Source organism: Halichondria panicea, chromosome 13 (assembly GCF_963675165.1).
Source record: "Halichondria panicea chromosome 13, odHalPani1.1, whole genome shotgun sequence".
NCBI lineage: Eukaryota > Metazoa > Porifera > Demospongiae > Suberitida > Halichondriidae > Halichondria > Halichondria panicea.
The window spans coordinates 2,927,475-2,951,674 of record NC_087389.1 but is presented as its reverse complement, the minus strand read 5'-3'; the positions used below and the strand labels follow the sequence as shown (position 1 = coordinate 2,951,674).

Genomic DNA, 24,200 nt, shown 5'->3' with positions numbered 1-24,200 from the left:
GGGGAGGTGACTAGTCTAATGGCTATTCATGTGACACACCCTTCTAAGCCACTCCCCCTTTGATTTCTTGTCTACTGAGCATGTGCAGTACAGTAGAATCTATATTGACGATCTCTTGCCATGTGTACGATTGACCATGGATAGCCAAGCCATAGTACAAGCTCTTTCAGGTACATTGTTTCCAGAGCAAAGAGAGCATGCTGAGACACTTCTTGAAGAGGTTAGTTACCCACAGGCTAGAGCACCCTGAGTATTAGTTATCTTGGTAAATTCATGATACTTATATTCCTCTACTGTTTACCGGATTTATAAAGGTACCATCAAACATTTTTTTCCGTGACCATGTACCTCTTTCTTCTAATTACAGTGTGAGCGCCAAGTCCAAACAATCAATTTTTTATGCTACAATTGAGTGCCCAGTAAATTAATTTTTTGCTGGCGCTTTATGCACCTATCAATGTGTTGCCCCACTACCCCCCCCCGGCCCCCCGGGACATACGGGGGAATTTGATCTAATTTGACCTAAAATGTTGGCCCCATACTGGGGGATTTGACCTGGCTTTGCGTAGTAAAGACTGCTTTTATAACCTGTTTTGATGTGTGCAACTGCTTGGGGCTCAAAACCCCCTGTTGACTGGGGGATTTGAACACAGAATCCTCCCCCACCAGAGGGAATTTGACCTGGGGTATGGTAAAATCCCCCATATAAGCCTGATCCCTCCCGGGGGGCGACACATTGATAGGTGTATTATAAATAGGTACCGTAATTCATGTGATTACAGTGCTACCATAATTTAAGCGCCTACCGTTACGCTGTAATTATTTCTGGTGCTTATATAAAATGTATGTTTGAGACATCAAAATCATCATCCTGCATCTACTGAACAGTTGTCTGACCCATAGCTACACTAGTGCAGCTAGCTAGCTAGCAAGTGAAAATGAGCTAGATCCACGCCCATTTTCTCTAATGCCTCTATATACTAGCTGTAGAACATAAGCGCCACCATAATTTAGGCGCCAGCTGGGCTGAACCCGGTGTTCTAAAAGATACGCCACTCAGAAGTGGAATTAATTTTTTTGTCGCTGTAATTACCACATCAATACTCCGGTTCGGCACCACTTTTTGATAATTACGCTTTCAAGGTGTAATAACAAGAAATAGTATTTTCGAGGCACGGCATTTTACAGATTGCTCAAACTAAACATTTCGCATATTTTCGAGGATAGAGAGGTTTAAATACCACACCCTTACAGTAGAGAGGTCTTTCAACTGACCAATTTTCGAGGTTCAAAGTTGAACCTCAAAAATGTTGTGCCTCGAAAATAACCAGCTATACGGTATTTTAACGCAACCTGCAATCGAGGCTATTCCTGCAATTGCGGAGCCTCCAAGTAGAAAATAAACTATGTAGGAGAAGTACAAAAACATGGAAATGAGAGGAAATGCTGTGTAGTGGCTTTATAAGTCTCACTTGCCCCACCCCTTCGGGGCGTGACAAGCAAGTTTACAAGATAAATTTATAGCATGTGTTTCAGTATCAGACTCACCACCAGCATAGGGCATAGAGTTACTACAGCTGTAGACACACGACATGCTACTAGACACTTCACTGTCAACTATAAGCCATAATAAGGCCAGTTAACTATAAAAAAAATGTATTGTAAGCTGTCACATCTATATTCGTATTTTTGCAGTTATAACCGTATTAGAAGAGATAAATCCAGAAAAACCATAATATTATATTTAGAGGCTCGGCAATTATTTTTGTGGAACATCTACTACGTTACGTTCGAGTTCTCTGCAGTTTTAATTATCAGGCAATTGACAGTGTGCAATTACTTGACAAGTAATTGCAGTGCAATGATGGCGTGCTATTACTGGACTGGATGACATCCAGTGTACATATAGTTAATAAATTAACGTTAATATAATTAATATACAAAATACAGGCACATTTTTTTTTACTAACTTTTTTCCATTTGCAGGCTCATCGTCTACCTAACTTTACACCATGCTTGCTACAAATAGTGCTGGACAACAACGTTCCTATGCCTACACGGCAGGCAGGTTTGTGATGTCCCTTTGTAACGGTTAGCACAAGGGAGTGATTTTCAATGATAGCCTTTATGCCTGATCACAGCGATAGCCTTAATTGGTAGGTACACGTGTAGTTGGCTATTTGTACATACCGCAGTATTGAATTTTTAGCGTATGTTCTAATAGAATCAATGGCAGAGCTCTATGTGTTGTTTATTTGAGGATGCGCTTATAATTAATGCAGTCATTAATTAGTCCCACCCAGTAACTAGATGTCACTGTGATGAGTGATAACTCCCTAACCGCATGGAAATTCAAGTGAGCGACTGAGCTGTAAGCAATCCTAGCTGTAGCAATCCTAGCTGTAGCAGTAACAGTTCGAGTTTTTAAAACATTCATGTTGACCTAGCTATAACTGGGACAAATGGTCCAAGTCCACCTCATCTACATGTAGGTCACATTCTCTCGGCATAATCAGACAAGATAACAGCTAGCTAGCTTACCCAAAGAGTTCTTCCAGGTTGATATACCAGCTCTACTGTATGACAGATAGCTCAAATCAATTCTTATAATAATTATCTGTCGCATGATTAGAAAAGCGCTTATATTCCAGCAGAAAACCAGCAGTTAAGTATGCGCTTAAAATAAATACGCTTTTAATCGATGCGCTAATAGTGTCTACGGTACTCTATCAACTTGTAGGTTTTTGCACTGACACACTTTTCTAAGTGTTACAAATGAAATGTTTGACCATATAATTTATCTATAGCTACGTACTATTTATTCCAAGTACTTATAGTTTCAGCTCCTCTTTTCTTGCAAACACTGATGTGCGCTGGCTAGGATATTATCATCATTTTCATCATAAATAAGATGCTACATGCGTATGTGCTAAAATTTCAAGAATGTAAGCACATTTATGACATTGCTGATATAGCTAAACGTGAATTCAATTCACTTCAATTATGCATGCACTATATAGCTACCACGTACGTGTTTTTGTGAATACTCTTATTGAAAGCTTTTTCATTGACTTGCTCTGAATTTCAACACCCTTCGGTGTTATTTCCCCAATAGTTAGTTGCCGTTTTTAACTATACACCATAGGCTACACCTATAATTGATTACTAGGAGCATGTTTGGGGCAACCGGGAACGAATTGTGTGTTTGGGTTAAACTTAATTATCATTTTGAGTAAGAGTCTGAGAAGTATGATATAAGATTGTTACGATCAACATTGAGGATTGCTAGCTTCTTGAGTTCTGCCCTTACAATGTAGACTCGTGAGCTGTAAGTTCTACATGGCAAAAAGTAGTGCTAGACAGATCAAAGTCTGTGTAGAATCATGTGCAACATTTACCACTATAATAGTGGCAGCAACTCAGTGGCTAAACCGCATGCGGTACACAAGTCAGTTTGACCAGTCTATTTTATGCCGTACAAAAGTGACAGCTCATGAGTCTATTAACAATATGGCCGAAAATGATGCACAGCAGTACATATGTCAAAAAAAACTGGGTGCACAGCCTAACAGGAGGAGCAAAGTAGTTATCACAAGAGCTCCTGCTGGACCCAAGTACAAGCAGTTGATGAAAAGCAACCTTCTAGCAAGTCAGCTTCTGCAGGTGTGCCTGTGTGACCTCATGAGTCCTCATCTGATCTGCACTGACCGGCTGCAGTCGTGTCTGTGGCCTCAGGAGTCTCTGTGTCCTGTCTGAGCTGTATGCACTTAATGTAGAATTTATAGCTAGCTTATTGTGCTCATGCGCATAAATCAGGTAAAAGTTGGTAAAAGATCACAACTCCCAGAAGCAAATATCTTGCCGGTCCATGACACACAAGACAAAATTGCAACGTAATCACTAGGTAGAAACTCGCTTCGCTCGCCCCAATTATTGTCTGAGGTTTAATACAGTGTGTATGGTGTCTATTTGGCATCACTCTTGTGCTAAGTTAACATTTGTGTTCAATTGTTTTTTTCTTGCCTTAGGTGCGATATACCTGAAAAACTGTATGGGTAAGTACTGGAGGGATCGTGAGCCAGGAGATGACAATGAGCTGCCGTGCCCCATACCAGAGCAATCAAAAACTCTCATTCGTGACAATATCATTGCCAGTATCATACAATCTCCTCCTCTAATCTGGTGAGTTAAACAACCATGCTGGTTGTATTAACGAAAGACGGCCGCAGGTTATAGCAATCTGTCAGTGTGTCTGTTAATTTGTTTCGGCAGGGTTTCATACAGGATTTTTAGCTGGGAGGGGGAAACGTTTAATTGAGGGGGGTCCTCCCCTGGAAAATTTTTGAGGAATGGTTATCTGAGGTGCAATTTGAGTACATTTCACTAGTCTAGTTCTATTAATGAGATTGTAGACATTTTTAAGGAGAAAAGTTATACATTTTTATTATGAGATCATTAATTTTCAGATTTTTAGGGGGGGGGAATTTTGGCTAGGGTGGGAAATCCCAGGGCGCCCCCCCCCCTCTGTATAAAACCCTGTTCGGCGCTTCGTTTCTTCATATATCAACCCCTAAAATGGGACAATCAGAACACAAATTATAGGTTCTCAAAATAGCTACCAAAACGGCTGAAGGTTGGAAAAAAGCTGTTGTCAATAATAATTAGTATCATGTTTGTCAATCATGCACAGCTAGAATATAGTTGTCAATATCTGTAGTGATCATAGAGCTAATTGTTCATACAAACATGAACAATATTTCTAGTCTATTTCGGTTTGAAGATGGCAGCTCGACACAAGGACTGTGACAGATCATTCAATGTTCCTGTTCTCTTCTAGTGCTTGCTTCTATAGGCTAGCTTCTAGCCACTTATTCTTGGAATTATTCTAGATTTAAATTAAGAGTTCGTTCTAGAGTTTTATGGTTGCACAGGGTTCTGCCCACAGTGGTCGGGGGTGGTTAGATCCGACTACCGCTATCTTCAAACCGACCACCACTTACCTCTCTCCAACCAGTTGCTATTCTACTCTTACTTAGCTTTATATACACACAAAATGCACACAAAATTGTTGGTGTCCACTGAATAGAACATAATTATTGAGCATCAGAGGAAGCTGTAACTACCTGACCTTAGCTAATTAAGGTCACTAATTGGATTTCTCCCAACTTCTCTTGCAGACTACTTCAAGCGTAGTTTTTAGTGTCTATAAGTTTGCAGGTGGGGGGGTTAATTAACTATCTTTATACGCCCTTGGTGATGTGCAGAAGCCACTTATCTTTTGGGAGGGTTTACATATGTGGCTTAAAAATGCTTTACTCATGTTTAACCTACCCACAGGTTTCTGACTGACTTAGTAACCTACCCGCACGTACCAAAGATTTTTGATTTTCTAAGTATAGTGGCACTTGCCCTCAATCTATGTGTTTAACTGTGTTTATTGTTGGACGATTATTTGCAGGTCTATAATAATTATTACATAACAACTATTCCATGATGAAAGCCACAATTATTTTTAAAAATCTTGTTTTTAGTCGCCAGCTGTGTGTGTGTCTGGAGCAGATCCTCCGTTATGATTTTCCCACCAAATGGACTGGCATTGTGACAGCAGTACATGATTACCTCTCATCAGATAACCAGGCCACTTGGATGGGCAGCTTACAATCTCTCTACCAGCTATCCAAGAAGTACAAGTAAGGTTAATTGGATCATAGTGGAAACACAACATGCCAGTATAGTATTTTCTGATTAAGTCTTTATGTATGAGAGCTTCACATAATGCCCCTGTAGGTTCAAGAAGGCTGAGGAGCGTACTGAGTATGTTGCGGCCATGAAGACACTGCTCCCTCTTCTCTATGAGCGCATGATGGCCATCCTAGCTGACCAGTCCATCCCCTCTGTCATGCTGCAACACAGCATTCTCAAAATCTTCTACGCAACTATGCAGGCGAGTGTTGTAAAGTGTCGGAGTGTGTCGCTGTTGGTGGTCCTGATTGATAGGCCCGGCCATCACTGATACATGTAGCTTAAGTGGAGTTACCCCCTGCACCAGGATCTTGGCGCCGCCTATCAGATTGTAGATGTGTAAAATGTCATTTTCAACCCACTCATCATAAAACCACACCCACATGATGTCATGGATTAGCATGCTGATAGGCTGAGCAGCTAAGCTGCCACGCCCAGTATAGAGTGGGCGTTGAAGAGTGAATACGTAATTAAATTATACTGGGACAACTCCACATGCACACTGTTGCCTGAGTGAAGGGGTGAGGCTAGCTCACATTCAACGCAGTGCACTACTTACTGTAACACTTCTGCAATCCCTTTAATCTGCAAGCCCCAATGTACATGTAATGTTACAGTAATTATGTGATTCTTAATTAGCACACATATTCCTTGTGTACAACACGAATCTACTTGTCACTGAACTTATTTCCTTACTATAGTCACTCAAGACATGTACCGTAGTTAATCATCGAACCTTGAACCTCCCACCTGTTTTGATAGCTACATTTAGGGATAGCCTCCACAGAACAAATTATTAGTTTTTAATGTGGCAGATTTCGGTGTTAAAGCTTCGGTGGCGTATAAAAGCGAGCAAAAGCTAAGAAACTTGAACTTGCTTCTACATGTGACCTTTATTCAAGGTAGATCTACAATTTTTATAATCCTTTACCAGTCTCTATAATAGTAGAATTGTAGTGTGTTGCCTCTATAACGGATACAACTGAACACTACTCTGATTTTTATCAACAGCCGAGGGTTAGCACTTTAGTGCTCTGTTAAAACAGTATAAGTCACATGTACATGTAGTAATAAGAAACACCAGGAGTGCTACACATATCGATACGTTTACATTTGTAATGAATGTCCTTCACAGTATTCTCTTCCACTGGAGATCCTCAATGAATCCACTCTGCCTGGTTGGATTATTGTTTTGCAGACCATCGTGCAGCGTCCTGTGCCATCTGTAAGTCTTGGGTCCTAATCAATTTTGTGTAATTCTTTGTACTGTATTGCGCATTGTGCTGTAACAGTTACAGTCTTGAATTCCCAACAACGTACGTAACACAAATAAAAAAATTTGATAGCATATACATTGTATGTACCTCATTTCCTTTCCCCACTCACCAACAGGAAGCAGATGAAGTTGATGAGGACGAGCGACAAGAGCTCCAGTGGTGGAAGTGTAAGAAATGGGCTCTGCACATATTCTGTCGTCTCTTTGAGAGATATGGAATCCCTAATGGGGTCGAAAAATGCTTTGCAGCTTTTGCCAGCTATTATGCCAAAACATTCAATGGTTAGTTTAACTGTAACAGCTATCTCTAATATCTACACGTGGCTCGATCTGTTAATGTTTTTTTTCAGATCATCAACAATTACCTGTATAATTATACTTATCGTTCGGAGCCTCCTGGCTATATGTAAAACCATATAAATTCTATCTTCCATTGCAGCTGGGGTCATTAACGTAATTCTGAGGCAACTGGAGGTGAAGCGCCATGGGCGGTATGTGTCCCCTAGGGTAATTCAAGGAGTGTTCAACTATCTATGGAAAGCGTGAGTGTCAGCTTTCCAGTACCTGTAGTGGGGTCATGTACCTGATTAGCTGTACAGTAGATTATCTGGACCCCTTTGTAAGCCAGATCAGGTACATTAATAGGCTGGAGACGAAGGAGGTTGGCCAGGTGACTATCAACACTGTCCTGACGGAACGTTTGAAAGTATTAATTTTAGTGGTTTCACTGTCTTGTTATGTGTAACTGCTTTGGGGATACACGTGGAGACCACATAAACCATTTCATTAAATTCTGAGCGCAATGAAGTCAGTTGTTCATAGTCACCTCGCCAGTCCCTTTCCCGCAGGTAGAAAGATGTTTTCTCCAGTCTACTCAGATAACTGGATATCGAATATGTTTAGTGAAAAGCTTTTGCAAATCAGCCTTAATACTTTGCGATCGGGCCAGGATTGTGGTGTGTACAAGTTCACGAGTTTAAACGTTTGCTTAAGTATCAATTGTGCTATTTTCTAAGCCTTGACCTATATATATAGGTCATAAAATGAAACAGTGCCCATGTGCTGAACTTATGTACATTGTATTAGAAGAGGAATCACCAACTCCTGAGCAGAGTCACACACAATATAAGCATGATTACGCACACCCACAGTGGACTCATTTTATCCTCCGAGAACAAAACCCTTCTTTAATTGTCACTTGATGTGCTTGCCTGCTTAATTCAAACCATCCTGTATTATTATTATTATAGTGTGCCCTCACACACAGTGTTGACCATGCTGCCTCATGGAAGCTGATACGATCTCACTTTCTGGCCATCTACCATGATGTCGTGTTTCCCATGATGTGTTATAGTGATGATGATGACCAACTCTGGCAGGAGGACCCCTATGAGTACATACGCATGAAGTTTGGTGAGTGTAGTTGGTTGGTCACTATAATCCCACGTGATACATGTACATGTATAAATTGTATATCAGCTTCTGAATGCAGTGTTGGATGTACTTAAATATGTACATGTACTATACGTGTACTAAAATGCATATTTAGGGTTCATTGTTGGTATCTAACTCTCTAATTTATCATCCTGAAGTATTTTGTGGGAGCTGTAGCTATTGTCTTATGTAATGAGATGTCTTACTCTCTTTTTTCAGAGCGCGTGGACAATTGCATTATTATTGTATATATATATATATAGGCTTCATTTACAATGTACGTCTTACTGGCTCGTTTTCGCTCGTATGCAGACATATTTGAAGATCTCCTCTCTCCAATTGTGGCCGCTCAAAACTTCTTAGTTAGTGCTTGCTCCAAAAGGAAGGCAGTGCTAGACCCTGTTATGGCTATGTGTGTGCAAGTGCTTGAGCTTCCGCCTGATCAGAAAGATCCTAGGAAAAAGGATGGTGCTCTCAACATTATTGGACAAGTGGCAGAGGTGCTCATGAAAGTAAGATGAAGCATTATTCATGGGACAGGGTAGATGTAGAATGTGGATATACTGATAGTGTGTGTTTGTATTCCAGCTTTATTAGCTGCTGCTCAACGGTTGCAATTTGAATACAAGTATAGGATATACCACACCTACTCGGAGGATATGCACCCATATATCCTCCGCTACCGTGGTTAATCTGAGGGGTATGTAACCATGGTAGCGGAGGATGTATGGATATATGAGGTGCATATCTGACTTATACTACATGACCGCAGCACTATAAAAGGACCTCCCCCTAGCAAGCAATTCAATCCACGATGCAGACTGCAAAAAGAACAAGACTACTGAGACAATTAGTATTATCATGTACCGTGTATATTATCGGGTCAAACCTTGCCATTTACAACTAGTCCCCTCTCAAGTCGAAAGTTTAGAGTGCGTGTATTTTTTCGGGGGTGGTACAATACATGTTTTCAAACAACCAGTAATTTTTCTCCTGCCACATTGTCAAATTTGACAGTTATTATTTTACTTTTATACAGAAGAAAACGTACAGAGTTCAGTTGGAGTCTATGTTGGTCACACATGTGTACCCTGAGTTCCAGAGCCAATTTGGGTACATGAGAGCCAGGGTGAGTCCATTTTGTGTTCGCATTGCAATTGAATATCGATTGTTTGTATCACACATTCTACAGGCTTGTTGGATGCTTCACTACTTCAGCGAGATCCAGTTCTCTCGACCTGAGAACCTTCAATACGGCCTCCAGCAAGTGTTCAACTGTTTGACACAGGACAAAGAGCTCCCAGTGAAGGTAGAGGCTGCAGTGGCTCTGCAGTTCCTTATCAAACACCAGGAAATGGCTCAAGAGTTTGTGCAGCCACATGTGAAGCCAATTATACAGGTAATCTATTAAGTTTGATTCTGTTGCTTACTTACACGATGATAACTGCTTGTACAACAGTAAATAATTATATAGGGTTTGTTTCAACGCTAAAAGGTTGTGATGTCACAACAGCTCAGCTTCAATTATCGTACACCGATATGTAATATGATATAGCTTTCTACCTTGTTCTATCCACTCATGATTTGGAAAAACATGTACCGTATTCTATCGAGATTACGCCCACCCTATTTGCATGCTACGCAGCAGCTATAAGCAGGATGGGCTTAATTTTCAAAAACAGTAGTTTTGTCTCGAAATTACGCTCACCCAGGTGTTTGTCTCGAAATTTCTCCCACTATAATTATAAACTAAGTCTGTTTTAAGGCATGCCAGGGCTTTATACAATTAATGCATCAATAAAAAGCAAAAGAGCTGGGTATAAATGAAAGTATTTTAAGAATCTGTATCAGAGAAGGCAAATACGGTATGTTTAAAAGTAGTAATAGTTCTAGAGAGCGAAAGCACTGTGATTTATAGCTGATTTTGTATGCTGCGTGCAAAGTACTTTGGTGGTCGTCCATTCGGGTATCCAAGTATTTCAACCATCTAGATGAGCTTGGGACTAGGGGCATTATAATTTATGCCTCGAGGCGTAGCCGCACGCGGGATACGGTAAAGCTGACTGTATGTCTGTCTGTCTGTCTGTGTGTCTGTGTGTCTTTTCCAGCTGTAACTGCTCAACGGTTGCAATGCGACGAAAACTAACAGCTTATATAGGCTTCTAGCCCCGTTCTCTTGGATTTTGATTCGTGGATTAGCAAATTAAAGCTTCTTTCTCAAGTTATGGCTAGTTTGACTCACACTGAAGGCTGTTGCAGTCTCTTTAGAATCTTTCGTAGCATCATTTGTTCGCACAAAGTTTCTATTCAACTTATGAGTTAGCCTTGCACTAAAGTGCTAGCTTTTTATTAGCTACAAGAGTCAGAAAAGAACTGCTAAAGCAGCTAGTTTAGTAGCCATTAATTTTGTGAACTTGACCTCTTGTAGACACACCCCTTATTCCTGTGGATCTAATGCGCATGCGCACTCATCCCCATGTATGAGACAATCTAGATCCTGGCAGAATCAATCTTCATCTTTCTTGAGGTCCTGGTAAGCCACAAAACACTACAATGATATGATATACATGTACAATAGATGATGTACACAAGTCTTTTTTCCTTCAGATTATAATCACTTTCTTTGTATGAAATTCAAATGCAAATTTTAATGCAAAAATTCCCCCTATTATAACACTCTAGTACTTTTGACTGAAAGCATAACATGGCGAGAGGCATTAGCACAGCGCAACTTTCAGCACTCGTTTTATAGGTAGCTGTATTGTATCATGATACCCAAAGTATCAGAAGCTTTGGTCTCGGTGTTGCAATCTTTCTAGTTGTTCCATGATTATAAATCCAACTAAGATATTAATTACTCACCTTATTGTGTGCTGCTTTTTAGGAGCTGCTGGTTGTGATTCGTGAGACTGAGAATGACGAGTTAACAGGTGTCATGGAAGAGCTTATTGAGACCTATTCTGACCAAATAGGAGATGTTGCAGTCAGCCTCTGCGCCAGTCTGGTGAGCAAGTACTTGCTTGTACTGTACGTACACCCCTAACTAGTGTGCACAAGGGTTTCCTTTAAGTTAATTGCAAATACACTCCTCCACAGGTGGGAACATTTACTGAGATAGTGGACCCTCATGGCCAGAGCACCGACGAAGACAGCTACAAAGCACTCACCGCACTTGGTCTGCTCAGTGCTGTGCAGACCTTAGTCAAGGCTTCGTTCAACGAGCTACAGGTACATGTAGGAGATTCACTAGAGTGTACCTATTAGTCTTAAGTACAAGGTACATTTCAAGTGGTTTCTCAGCATAGTTACATGTACTTGCATGGTGTGTCAAGTTTCTGCAGGACAGAGGTACCTGCTGCCATTCCTACATGTACTTAATTACTATCCAGTCAATTTTGTTGCAACCGCATTCATGTTTATACGTACTGCATAAATATACATGTACTGTGCAAAAGAGATTATCAACAACATTAATTTATGTTTAGAGCAGGAGCTACACGTACAACCCGAAGATGGACGCAGTGGAGAAATTAAATCTAATCTTCGGTGAGCTAGGTAAGAGTGGCTATTTGCAACAAATCCTACTGTTCAAGTGGCGATTTGTTGCAAATAGCATGTACCTTGCTCACTGAAGGTTGGATATACTTCTTAACTGCTTGTCTTCTTTGGGCTGTAGTGTTCTAAGAATCACATTTTCATGCAATATCTCGTAAATAGATCAAGCACTGTGGCAATAGTTGCAGCAGAAGTGACCACCTTCATGAATAAGGAGTAGCCGCATGCACATGTAAATACTAGGTATACGCACACACATGAACAGCCTCGCGCAGAGTTGTATTAAGTACAATTTTAGGAGAAAGAAGGAGAGTAGACTTGCTAGAGAGTATAGAGAATGAGATTTGGATGCGTATAGATCTAGCAATTACATTATTGGTTAGAATCAGTCTCTCTAGAACTCTTTCCAAGAGTAGTAGTGTCTTTGTTAGCTTCGTTCATGGTGAGACTCTTGTATAGCTACAGCGTACATGATACAGGATCTATGGCAGCCATGAGTGCATTCCTGCGTAGCCACACCCAATTCCGCATTCCTAAATCGTGACATTCGATTCTGAGCGTGACATACAGTACATACATACCGTATTAAACGCCCATCTCGCCCATGTAAAGCTCTGTAAACGTCCATCTTAAATAATCGCCCATGTATGGGACGCGGAGCTGAAGTAACGTGTGGAACCAGTTACAAGCACTGAGTTGCAAACATGGCAGCATAGAATAATAGATACTATTTATGATGGCCAAAGAGAAAGATACCAACACAGAAGGAGAAACACCACTCCTACGACTAAAGATTTAAGCCGAGAGCTGTGGCAGCAGCCAAGAATAGCATAATAACTGCTGCTGTGCAAGAGTTTGAAGTAGACATAACAATAAACGCCCGTTTCGAATAAGCGACCATCTTGTTTAAACGCCCCCTCTACAGATGTTGCTAGGAAATAAACGCCCGGGTGTTTAATCAAGTAAATACATAAATACATACCGTATTTACTTGATTAAACGCCCATCTCGTTTAAACGCCCAGGGTAAAAGCTCTGTCTTTGTCAATAAACGCCCATCTTAAATAATCGCCCATGTATGGGGCGTGGCACTGTGGGTGGAGCTGAAATAGCACGTGGAACCAGTTGCAAGCGTGGCAGCATAGAATAAAAAACTTTTTTACGATGCATCGATGGCAGAGAGAGAGATACCGACACAGAGGGCACTTCTATATGGCTTAAATTTAAGCTGAGAAATAGATTTAAGCTGAGACAGCAGCCCAAGAAGAGCACAGTAACTGCTGCTGTGCAAGAGTTTTGGAGGAGACATAACAATAAACGCCCTCCTGGATTAAACGCCCCCTCCAAAGACTTCGATCTGAAATAAACGCCCGGGCGTTTGTTCAAGTAAATACAGTACATGTATACAACATACATACATACATACTGTATAATAATGTTTGATCAGAGGCCACTCTCAAATAGTAGCCTCCTTTGCAAACATTTAGTAGCCGCTCTCAAATAGCAGTCTCAGTGAACTTTCTGCACGTGGCAGCCATATTAATACTAGCAGCTAGCTACATGTAGCTAGGTAGAAGCTTGTTAAGTGCTTCACAAAGACTTTCTCATGGCAGAGTTCGAGTTTATGCAGGTGAAAAGAACTTTTGATGACAAACTAAAGTTGAATTAGCTGGGGCTAATAAACACCGCTCTTGAACAATGGCCTCTCTCGAATTGTAACCTCCTCTGTCAGCAAAATTAAACATCTAGTAGCCGCGGCCTCTGATCAAGCATATACAGTATAATTTTATACATATATACAGTAGACCCTTGCTATTCCGGCTCTCTGAAGTACGGCCATTTGGTTTGGCACGAATTTCTAGCTAGATGTTTACTGCACAAAACTCACCCTGAAGTGCGGCCACTCGATATTCCGTATACTGGCCAGTACTGGCTGCCCCAAACTAAGGTTTTCAATGTAATTTACTTTTATTACGGCCGGATATGACGTTTTGGGTGTGATTTTGTGGTTAAATAGAGAGCAGAATGATTCATTATCCTTCATTATCCTCGAGGCAGATCGAACCGCAAGATTAGATTTGAGGTAAGGTCGATTTTTAGCCCGATTATTTTCTGAAATACAGCCACCTCACTATTCCAGCCAAGCTGCACTGTCTCAAGGGTGACCGGATGAACGAGAGCCTACTGTATATGCATACATACATCCAAAAAAAATTTTTCTGAGATGCAGTATTAGTTGCTTCGCGCTAAGACGCTCGGCATTAAAGGCTATTGGATCGCATGATCTTCATGAATTACCTAATATTGGTACCTGCTACGTTGCTGGTGCTATATGTTAGCATTGATAATGTCTGCATGGTTTTTAGTTATAATACTGTAAGTTATATCAGGGGGCATTCAGCCATTCACTGACCAGTGCACATCAAAGTTCAAAATATACATTTGTATAACACTTGGTGATGTGGTGTACACCCCTCTAAGTGTATCACATTGCATAGTCACATTATCCACTTCTAGGTATTTGATGAGTTGGCATTGGTTTACACACAAAGCCATATAGCTCTGCTCTGTGCAAAGCACTAGTTGTCTCTAGTTTCACATAGAACGTGTGTTGTAGTAATTGGAGCTTACAGTGATGTGTTCGTGCCAGCATTTTGTTGTTGTTGGGCATGCTAATACTGTGGTGGCTTCTCTCTTGTTTCATTAGCTGGAAATATTAGCAAGTAGTCTAACTGAAGCAAATAGTTCATAGGATATAGCTCTCTTACAAAGTATATAGAGCTCTCAATATCACAAAGCAATATCACAAAGTTAGTGCCCATCATGATTAGCAACTTAGTGGAGGGGAGTAGAAAAGAGAAGAAGAATGTAGCACATTTCAAGGTGGCGTTTGTGAGCTCTGTGCCGCCCAACTACCTGTGCTCACTCTGTAATGAGCTGTTCAAGTTCCCCTGCCATGTAAATTGCTGCCAGGCGCACTACTGCCAAGAGTGTATAGGGAGAATCAAGCAAATGGATAGACCATGCCCTGATTGTTCTGAGAAAGATTTTATCGTGATCTCAGATACAACTGACTCCACTTTGAAGGCGAGTGTCGATGGTTTGAAGGTATACTGCCCCATGCGCAAAAGTGGTTGCAGGTGGACTGGAAGGCTGGATGTGCTGGATGACCATCTCATGTGGGGAGAGGCTGAGTGTCCTGACACCACCTGCCGTGTGATCCCCGTGCAGTGTGTGAGTGGATGCGGATCTATTGTTTCAAGAGGTTCCATGAAGGCTCACCTACAAAGCAGTTGCAAAAGAAGAGACACTTCGTGCAAATATTGTGGGTTGAAGGAATCTTTTGATCAGCTCACAACTGTACACTACAGTATCTGCCACAAATATCATGTGAGCTGTCCAAATGGATGCAAAATGCCGGGAATTGAGCGTGCTAGTGTTAAAAGTCACCTCGAGCTCGAATGTCCATTTCGAACTGCCACTTGCGAGTTTCGTTATGCCGGCTGCGGTGAAGAGTTCCGTGTTACGGAGCAGTCACGTCACATGACAACTGCAATGTCTACACACATAAGCCTCCTGTCAACCTTCACTCTCTCTGTCCAAGTAGAAAACAAAGAACTTCGTAGCTTCTGCAATCGTTTAGAGAAAGTGTGTGCTAGTCTGCAGAGAGACTGTGCCCACTTGGCTGCTGAAGTTTCAGATATCCAAAATGCCGTTACTGGAGATAATCCAAAAGAAGTTTATCAGAACGATCGTAAAAACAGTATTCGTTCCAGACGACCTCTACCTCCTCTCCCCTTGCCCAGTGTATCACAAAAGTTTCAAACCCAAATGAATCAATCGTACTCTGTCTCCTCTGAGCCAAGCTCTCGGCCCTCTCCAGGATCAGTTCCTGGACCCCAGCTTGGAGACTCACCCACTGATGAGGATGATCCTTCTGAAGATAGCATCCCTCCCCCACTACCACCTCGGAATGGGTTATTTGACCCTCAATCCTCACCACCTAGCACTTCTTCTGTGAACTGGGTACCAAACGATTCTACAGATACATCTGATGAATTATCACCTCTTTCTTGCGAAGAAGATCTGTTTAATTGATCTATCAACTAATAAAACGTGTTAATAAAGTACTTAATTTTCTCTGCTGCATTTCATGTATATTTATATGTACAAAGGTACACTACTGTATCAGTTCAACAGCTAACAGTGTTTTGACTGCCACATAAAATAAAAAAATGACCTCACTATTCATGCATGTCTGTACTAGTGTTTTCATGTATGAATATTTTAACGTCGATCTATTGAGTTGAGTTGGGTCCTCATAATCTGTCATACTTGTCATAATTATACAAAAAAAGTTTTTCCCATTGTAAAAAGATATAAACCTTGGAACACCAGAAAAGGCTCAAAAACATAGTAAGCTTTGTTAGAAATGTGATAGAAACCAAGAAAAGCTGAGAAATATAGCTTAAAAGTACGAAAAAATATCAGGATACACCGACATGTAAAAATCTTGACAGCGAAGGTGCCAGTAAAAACATAATTCCAGTAGCTAGCTACCAAGCATACCAATTTAGAATGACAAACCGATACAGAAATTATCACTTTTAAGCTTAGTTTGTGAAAAAATGTCAGCCTCAGCGCTAGTAGATTTAACACAGAAAACTCATGAAACAATCAGAAACAATCAGACGCTCTGATCTTAACTAATTTTATTGCAGTAGCTAATGCATCTTATCCGGCACCAGGAGATTGCTATCATATTTTGGCACATGCCCCTCATCTCTGTCACAGTTAGAGGTCACGTGACTTGAAATTATTATAGATACCGTATTACTAGGATGAAACATTTGCGAACTTTACGATGGTCGATTAATTCGCAACAATAAAATCCGCAAAACCTACTGGATTGCAAAGGGTCAAATTTTCTGCTGATTTGGCTCATTCGCAAAGATTTTTCATCTGCAAAATAATTATTGTAGTAATACGGTATTAGGAAAGTACTGAGAGAGGCGTCTCTGCGATTATCATTAAGCAAGTAAGTGTTGGGGGCCCTCACCGGTAATCGACATTTTAGGATGGAAAGAGGTGGTTATAGATCCTAACCAATGAATGGAAGGCACAAAAATTGAACAGTCCATTTAGGCTCTGGCTTAGCAACAGCTGTAAATTCGCACGTGTACAATAGTGTCTATGGTATGTATGGTACATGGTAGGTGTGCACATGACCAGAGGCTATGCCCTCTATCAATATGACTTACTCCTCTCTTTAACTAATTGTTAAACTACATTGTAACCATGGACGTTTCCTAGTGAAACAATGTACTACAACAAGTGGGTTATTAGGTCATACCACCGTGTTATACAGGTAATACAACTCGAGCCCTCTCAAGGCTACTCCCCTCGGGCAAGAATTCTAACCTATTAATATCTCCTGTTGCCCACTAAAAATCATAGTTTATTTGTTGAATGTGTGTGATCCATTTGCACTTTTCTCTAGATAATGAAGCAACTTGAAGCCACAACAATTCAACTCATTGCAACCATCTTCCAGAATGGAGTATTAGGTAAATATAACTGTTCTGCTGTTAATTTTCAAAACAAGCCAATGACATCCATAAAATCCAGTCATGTGACTGTACTTTAAATGAGACTTATTGCACAGTTAAGTGTGCAATAAATTGTTATTGTGCACTTTTCTAATACTCGTGATTCATTATCGTCATCCAGCCATCTCAAAAGTGCTTGAAGCTGCTACATGTAGGTAGCTTTTTATTGTCTGAAAACTAGGGTTTTCAGCTTTGTGATCAGTAATAAATCCTTATAACACACTTTAGCTAGCCAACGTGTTTTAATTATACGCAATGCGTTCTGATGGCATTTGTTGCTGAATTCTAGTATCTGTTAATTAGAATCTGCATGTGTACGAGATCATCTCGCATGGTCGAGTGCACCCCAATTTATGGATGTTCTATGGTAATCTGTAATTTGAAAATATTCACAATGCAGAGAATTGCTAATTGGTGAGTGGTTAAATAAAGCTAGTGGAACTAGTCATTTATTCGTTTTGTGCTTGCTTCTACAGTTCAATTCTGATAATAATTACGAAACCCGCATGCAATTTACTATCTTGGTGATATTAATTTATCTTTCAAGTGTAGTTGTGTGCTGTAAACTATGCATTTCTTACGCTGATCGATAAGTTTACTGCGTCTGTTATGTAGCTTTTTACTAACTTTCTTCAATCACTGTTCACTCTTAATCTGGCCTGCTACATATTCAGTTGTTAATTGTCTTTTGCATGTGCCTGCACTGATCAAAATCCATTAAGACATTGAATGGCACAGATACAAGCTGAGACTTGAATACATGTATGTAACATGGCGTTGTAAAGAAAATACTATAAACGTTACTTGCTTGTTTCTATGTGTTTTGGTTCTTTTTTCATGGCCATTTCTATAGCAAACTACATTTTAGTTTAACTTTGCATGCTTTTGTTGTCTAGTACATATTATAGTTAATCTTTACTGTTTGTGCCCCATTGTAGACTTCTATGATGAGGTTCTAGCACTACTGGATTTGTTCACCTCGGTGTCCATATCTCCTCAGGCATGGTCTATGCTAGCAATACTGTATGACATGTTCACTAGAGATGGTTTCGACTATTTCTCAGGTAAGTATTGAATAACCGTACAACTTGTTCATTTTAAGTGGACTGCAACTCACTTACATAATGTTGTCCCCTTTCTGGTAACCAAGCACCTGACTCTAGTTATCACGAGAAGTACTAGCCTCGTTTCCAGCCAAGTTGTCTCTAAAATAACGCTAGGCCTAGTGTTGATTGTATCTGGGCGTGGTTAGGAACCAAAAAATAAAAGCAGAGAGATTTTGCAAGAACAACACACCTGTTGACAAGGGCCGGCAGTGTTGTACTACCTACTAGCTTGTAGCCCATCACAAAGGGCAGCAATTGATAGCAAAGAGACTTGCCATACCATGTTGAAAACCAGACAAAGACGTTTCTTCCTTCTGAAGAGCTGGGCCTGTTTTGCAATGAGAGTGAGACCTTCTTGCTTCAGCAAGACAATGCATACGTTAATCTGAACAACTTAAACTTGCGGTAGCTAGATAATGTATTTAGTATTTGAGAGCATACACGAAGTTAAATTACGGTATTAAACTATACGGGGAAATATGACAGGAAACAAAATGTGAAGAATCTCTGCTTTTGTTTCCGGTTCCTGCCACGCCCAGATAAATTGGCCTGGGATCGAGGCTACAAAAGTACATGCACTCTTGTTATCACCTTTTCCCAGTAATGTGAATGCATGTTGGCATTTTTATCACCCCATGCATGCAATCATCAATCATTGTCTTTGCATACATGGCAGATATGATGCCAGTTCTGTACAACTATGTCAAGGTTGATATCGAGACATTTCTGTCCAATCCCAAGCACGTGGAAGTAGTCATCACCATGTGCAAGTCTGTGGGTGCAATTTTTGTCATGGATTTTGTATTGTAAACCGTTATGTCATGATAGTTAGGAACGCCTGTAGGTACAGTGACTGTCTTGTTGTGACTGATATGGTGTAGCTGCATGAGAGTGTCTCAGTACAAGTTGTATGATTCGTATGTAGGTTCTGTCTACTGATTCTGGGGAGCTGCCTCAACAACATGCATGCAAGCTGTTAGAGGTTCTGGTTCTGCAAACACAGGGGAGAATAGAACCAGTAAGCTTTTGTGTACGATCGTGAGATTGGTTACCTACTCTCAAGTCTTATATATAGTGCTGTAAAGCACATTTACACATACATGATCGCGTATGTATTGACTGGACTGCATACATTATCAGGGTGTCATACAGGATTTTGAAGTAGAGGGGGGAAATAAGTAGAACATTTTGCTAAAAAAAGGTCAACTGTTATTTCAATACCCTGTTATAGTATGTAAAATGGCCAGCTATGGACACTCAGTCATACAACTAGTACCTGAATGCAAAAAAGGGGGGTATCCCCCTTTCCCCTGTATGACACCCTAATTACAGTAAACCTCACTTTTCCCCAGTACATACCCAATATCTTGGCTATTGTATTGGAGAGGCTGACTCAGGAAAGCAGGACTCCTGAGCTGCGAACTATGTGTCTGCAAGTGGTATGTTCACTTCTTTGTAAACGTTATACTTTGCTGTTTTTTAGGCTGTTGTATACACAGTTTCTACATTTATGACTATTTATGTGTTTGTACTATTTTGTCGTTATCTACCCACATGCAGGTCATCGCCAGTCTGTATTTGAACGCCCCTCTCACTATTGATTTGTTGGAAAAGACTCATTTCCCTGACAGCTCAGCGTCAATATCTACACAATTTCTGACCCAATGGCTTAAAGATGCCGAGCTCTTCATGGGGTATGTATATCTGTAATTATGCCTCGAGGCGTAGCCGCACGAGGGATACGGTAAAGCTGTGTCTGTGTGTCTGTTCCAGCTGTAACTGCTCAATGGTTGCAATGCTAACAGCTTATATAGGCTTCTAGCCACGTTCTCTTGGATTTTGATTCGTGGATTAGCAAACTAAAGCTTCTTTCTTGAGTTATGGCTAGTTTGGCTCACAGTGGAGGCTGTTGTAGTCTCTTTAGAATCTTTCATAACATCATCCTTTCGCACAAACTTTCTATTCAACATATGAGTTAGCCTTTCACTAAAGCGCTAGCTTTTTGTTAGCTACAAGAGTCAGAAAATATCTATTAAGCAGCTACCTATAGTAGCCATTTGTGAACTTAATCTCTTTGCAGACACACCCTTTAATAATTATTCCTGTATGTAATGCGCATCCGCGCTCATCCCACACCGTTAAAAACCCATAATCCAGTGGCAAGTGAAACTGATAGGTTTTCCACAAAGGTTGAACGAACTTACTTCTTTTTCTTGAGATCCTGGTATACCAGTAAGCCACAATGATATACTATTATGTAAACTGCATTAATGCATTTCATCGCATTTTGTCTGACTTACTAAAGAAATGAATGAGTATGTTTTTCGAGGAACAGTTTATCTTTGTAAGGTACATTTATTATAATTAGGACATTCTCTACCCAATTTCCCAAACAACTACAACTTGAACCTGAATTATAAAGCGATTTCTTCAGATTTGCCTGAGGTAGATGACTTCTCAAGCTTACCTAGAAACTTTCGCCATTTTTATGCGGTTCAATGTAACTCATGGCCAGCTGTGACTGGGCATGTTCATTTTGTACGCAGCAGTGCTGCAAAGTTCATTTTCTTTTCAGCAAGCAGGTCTCCGCACTGTGTACCATAGGACTTACCATGCACTTGAAATTGGGACTGCAAGCTGTTCAATACAGTAAGCTTTGTAAAGGAACCAGAGTCTATAGGCACGTTCTCTTGGATTGATTTATGGAATTGCAATCTAAAGCTTCTTTCTCGTTGTACAAGTATTGGCTACCTTATTTTCGTAAATTTGTATTTTTCATATTGATTCTACCGCAATAGATTATACGAAATATTTAGCCAGACGGTTCATTCGAAAATTTGCACCAACGAAAATTACCCGCTATACAGTATTTGCATTTTGTACTGTATGTCATAAATAATTATTTGCGTGCATGCATCATCCATATCAAAACTGTCAAGATATATACACAACACTCACACCTTCAACTTTCTCTAGTTAACAAGGAAAATTTCCCCCCAAAAGAATGTGCATATGAATATAACGCTGTAATGGATTGACGTACAGGTTCTTGCTTCTTTCCATGCTTTTTGGTGCTTCACTGCATGGTGCCAATCCTAGCAACTTTCACATTGCACGCAGTTTTTACTAGTTATGTCTACTGAGTTTATATCTAGTCATAAGTATCCACATCACACATTGATTCGCAGGGTCCATGATCGGAAAGTGTCAGTGCTAGGATTTTGCTCACTGCTTCAAGCTCCTCTGCGACCTGACGTGTTCGTTGCTCTGGCTCCAAAAATTGTTCCAGCTATTGTTGTTCAAATGGAGGGACTAGTAGAGGCTTACAAACGTTAGTGCGTGGCAGGAATTAATGGGCGTATACGTATGCAACAAAGTTTGTATCTGTCTCAAACTTGTCCTTGCATTTTAAAATGCAGAAATAGCAGCCGATACAGAGGAGGATAATTGTGGGGAAGATGAAGTGGAATTAGGAGATGATGAGGAAGACAACAAAGAGCTAGACAGTGAAGAAGACGATGTCGATGATGAAGCTGATGAATACCTAAAGCAACTGGCTAAAAAGGTATGTGGTGCTTACATATAGATGCAATTGAGATCACTTCCTCAACGTACCGTTCCGCTGCTCGTTTTGTACTAAAATTGTTTCATATGTTGTTCTGGGTTCATACATAGTTCCAATTGCTTCACTGTTACTTCTGCTCCAGATCAAACCCTTTTGGATCCCTTCCAAAACACAAGCTATTGTTTTGAGCTCATGGCCCATGTAAAATTCATGAAGAAGAAGCAGAAAAATGCGAAAATAGAAAATGTTCCACCTTCCTCTTACGTTGTTAGGAATGTAATCGTTGGCAGCCAGATGCATGTACAAGATAGACAAACACTCTGGCACACTGCTATTAACCTCGGGCCAACCGTGTGTCGATGGTTAATAAATCTTGGGAAAACTGTGCTTGCCCCAATCTACCCTATAGCGGGTAATTTTCGGGGGGCAAAATATTCGTGGTTGAGCAATATTTAGTCAGTTCGTGGATCTTATTTTTGTGGTTGCTTGCTTACACTGCAGGTAAAAGTATCGCTCATTCGTCGGTAAAATATTCGTGGTCCAGTGTTCAACCACGAATATTTTATCCAGCGGGAAGTATAATTATAGTGCTTGCAGAGTCTACAGAACTAATAATTAACAATTCAGTATACATGCATCGTATAGCGTGAAATTTCCGAGGCACTTATAATTATTTCGTGGGAATGGCCTCTAAAAACATTTCGTTGCACAATGTTCGCTTACCGGAAGCCACGCCTTTATAGCAGATAATTCTAACAATTTTCGTGTAGGATTGCTAACCCACGAAATCCGCGAAAATTTCGCACTGTACAGTGTTGAGCACTCCTACTAAGTACATTAAGGTTGTGGTAAACAGTTTGCTCATGAATCTTCATGATTTCTTATAATGATTTTTGTGAAACTATACATGCCATGATAAAAGTTTGAAGCACATACAAGATAAATATATTGGTGTATCATCCTGTATGACAAGTATCAGTCTTCAAAACATTTTCCAGTGGAAGCTCTGAGCGATCATCAAGGTACTAGAGACAACACAAACTAGTAGTCATTTTAAACTTCCAAAAACACTTCTAGCTCTGTGTTCTTGCTCTTATATGATGCTTCTTACCATTCTGGAGGGCGAGTCGAAGCGTTTTTTTCTTTTCAGGCCAATAAACTCTCACAAAATAGGCTAACTCCACTTAAAATGGCGGCCAGAGTCAAGGAAAACAGCCTCTTGTGAGCTTTCAGTAGCCTTTTTTCGAAATATCACTTCGACCCGCCCTGCATAATTATAGTGAAGCTACAGTAGACTGTACCTAAGCTTTATAGTATTCGAGCCATGAAATGACTACTGCGTTTCAGCTGGACTTCCAGCTGGAAAAGATCACTAGATCTAGCTCATGAATAATTAATGAGCAAACGGTTGACCGTAACCTTGAGGTGACATATTTTCACAGGTAGATTTGTCTGCGATTTCACTGTTTAGCTGGTACTGCCCTTTGCAGCTCACTTGAAAGTTTGGAGCAAATAGTCAATTGCAAAAAACCACTTGAGATAAGTGTAACAGTTTACACAAGTAAACCACAATACTATAGAACAAGGGACAAAGTTAAAATTTTGGATTCAGATCTTTATGTGGATATATAGATCTCTAGTACAGTATTCAGCATAAACTACTGGTTGGGTAACCATGAAAAACTAAATTAAATCCTTATCAAGAGGAGTTAAGTGGCGTACTGTGTCATTGTGGCAGAGAATTGGAGACTGGTTCAGCAGCAGGCTGTTTCTCAGTCAACAATTTAAAAAATAGCTAGACGAACATGCAGGCAGTTTATGTCGTAATCAAGCTACTCCTACAGCCCAAACTGAGTACTTGTAGATAGAGATTTGGCCAAGTTGTGGTTTAGCTGTAAACTGTTACATTTACCT

The 24,200-nt window shown here is 40.4% G+C and overlaps 1 protein-coding gene across 1 annotated transcript in view; it reads left to right on the top strand.

The window, feature by feature from the left end:
• The first annotated feature begins 72 nt into the window (after positions 1-72).
• LOC135346533 (importin-7-like) overlaps positions 73-24,200 on the top strand; it is a 25,569-nt gene continuing 1,441 nt past the window's right edge. The window contains exons 1-22 of the mRNA XM_064544181.1: positions 73-220; positions 1,987-2,068; positions 4,029-4,182; positions 5,532-5,690; positions 5,788-5,944; positions 6,878-6,967; positions 7,135-7,300; positions 7,458-7,560; positions 8,286-8,431; positions 8,765-8,964; positions 9,492-9,581; positions 9,645-9,851; positions 11,337-11,456; positions 11,549-11,680; positions 17,507-17,573; positions 18,554-18,679; positions 19,398-19,495; positions 19,647-19,739; positions 20,074-20,160; positions 20,282-20,415; positions 21,910-22,052; positions 22,141-22,286. Of these exons, the coding sequence (XP_064400251.1) occupies positions 137-220; positions 1,987-2,068; positions 4,029-4,182; positions 5,532-5,690; positions 5,788-5,944; positions 6,878-6,967; positions 7,135-7,300; positions 7,458-7,560; positions 8,286-8,431; positions 8,765-8,964; positions 9,492-9,581; positions 9,645-9,851; positions 11,337-11,456; positions 11,549-11,680; positions 17,507-17,573; positions 18,554-18,679; positions 19,398-19,495; positions 19,647-19,739; positions 20,074-20,160; positions 20,282-20,415; positions 21,910-22,052; positions 22,141-22,286 (2,784 nt within the window). The 5' untranslated portion in view covers positions 73-136. The remainder of the gene's footprint in view (positions 221-1,986; positions 2,069-4,028; positions 4,183-5,531; positions 5,691-5,787; positions 5,945-6,877; positions 6,968-7,134; positions 7,301-7,457; positions 7,561-8,285; positions 8,432-8,764; positions 8,965-9,491; positions 9,582-9,644; positions 9,852-11,336; positions 11,457-11,548; positions 11,681-17,506; positions 17,574-18,553; positions 18,680-19,397; positions 19,496-19,646; positions 19,740-20,073; positions 20,161-20,281; positions 20,416-21,909; positions 22,053-22,140; positions 22,287-24,200) is intronic.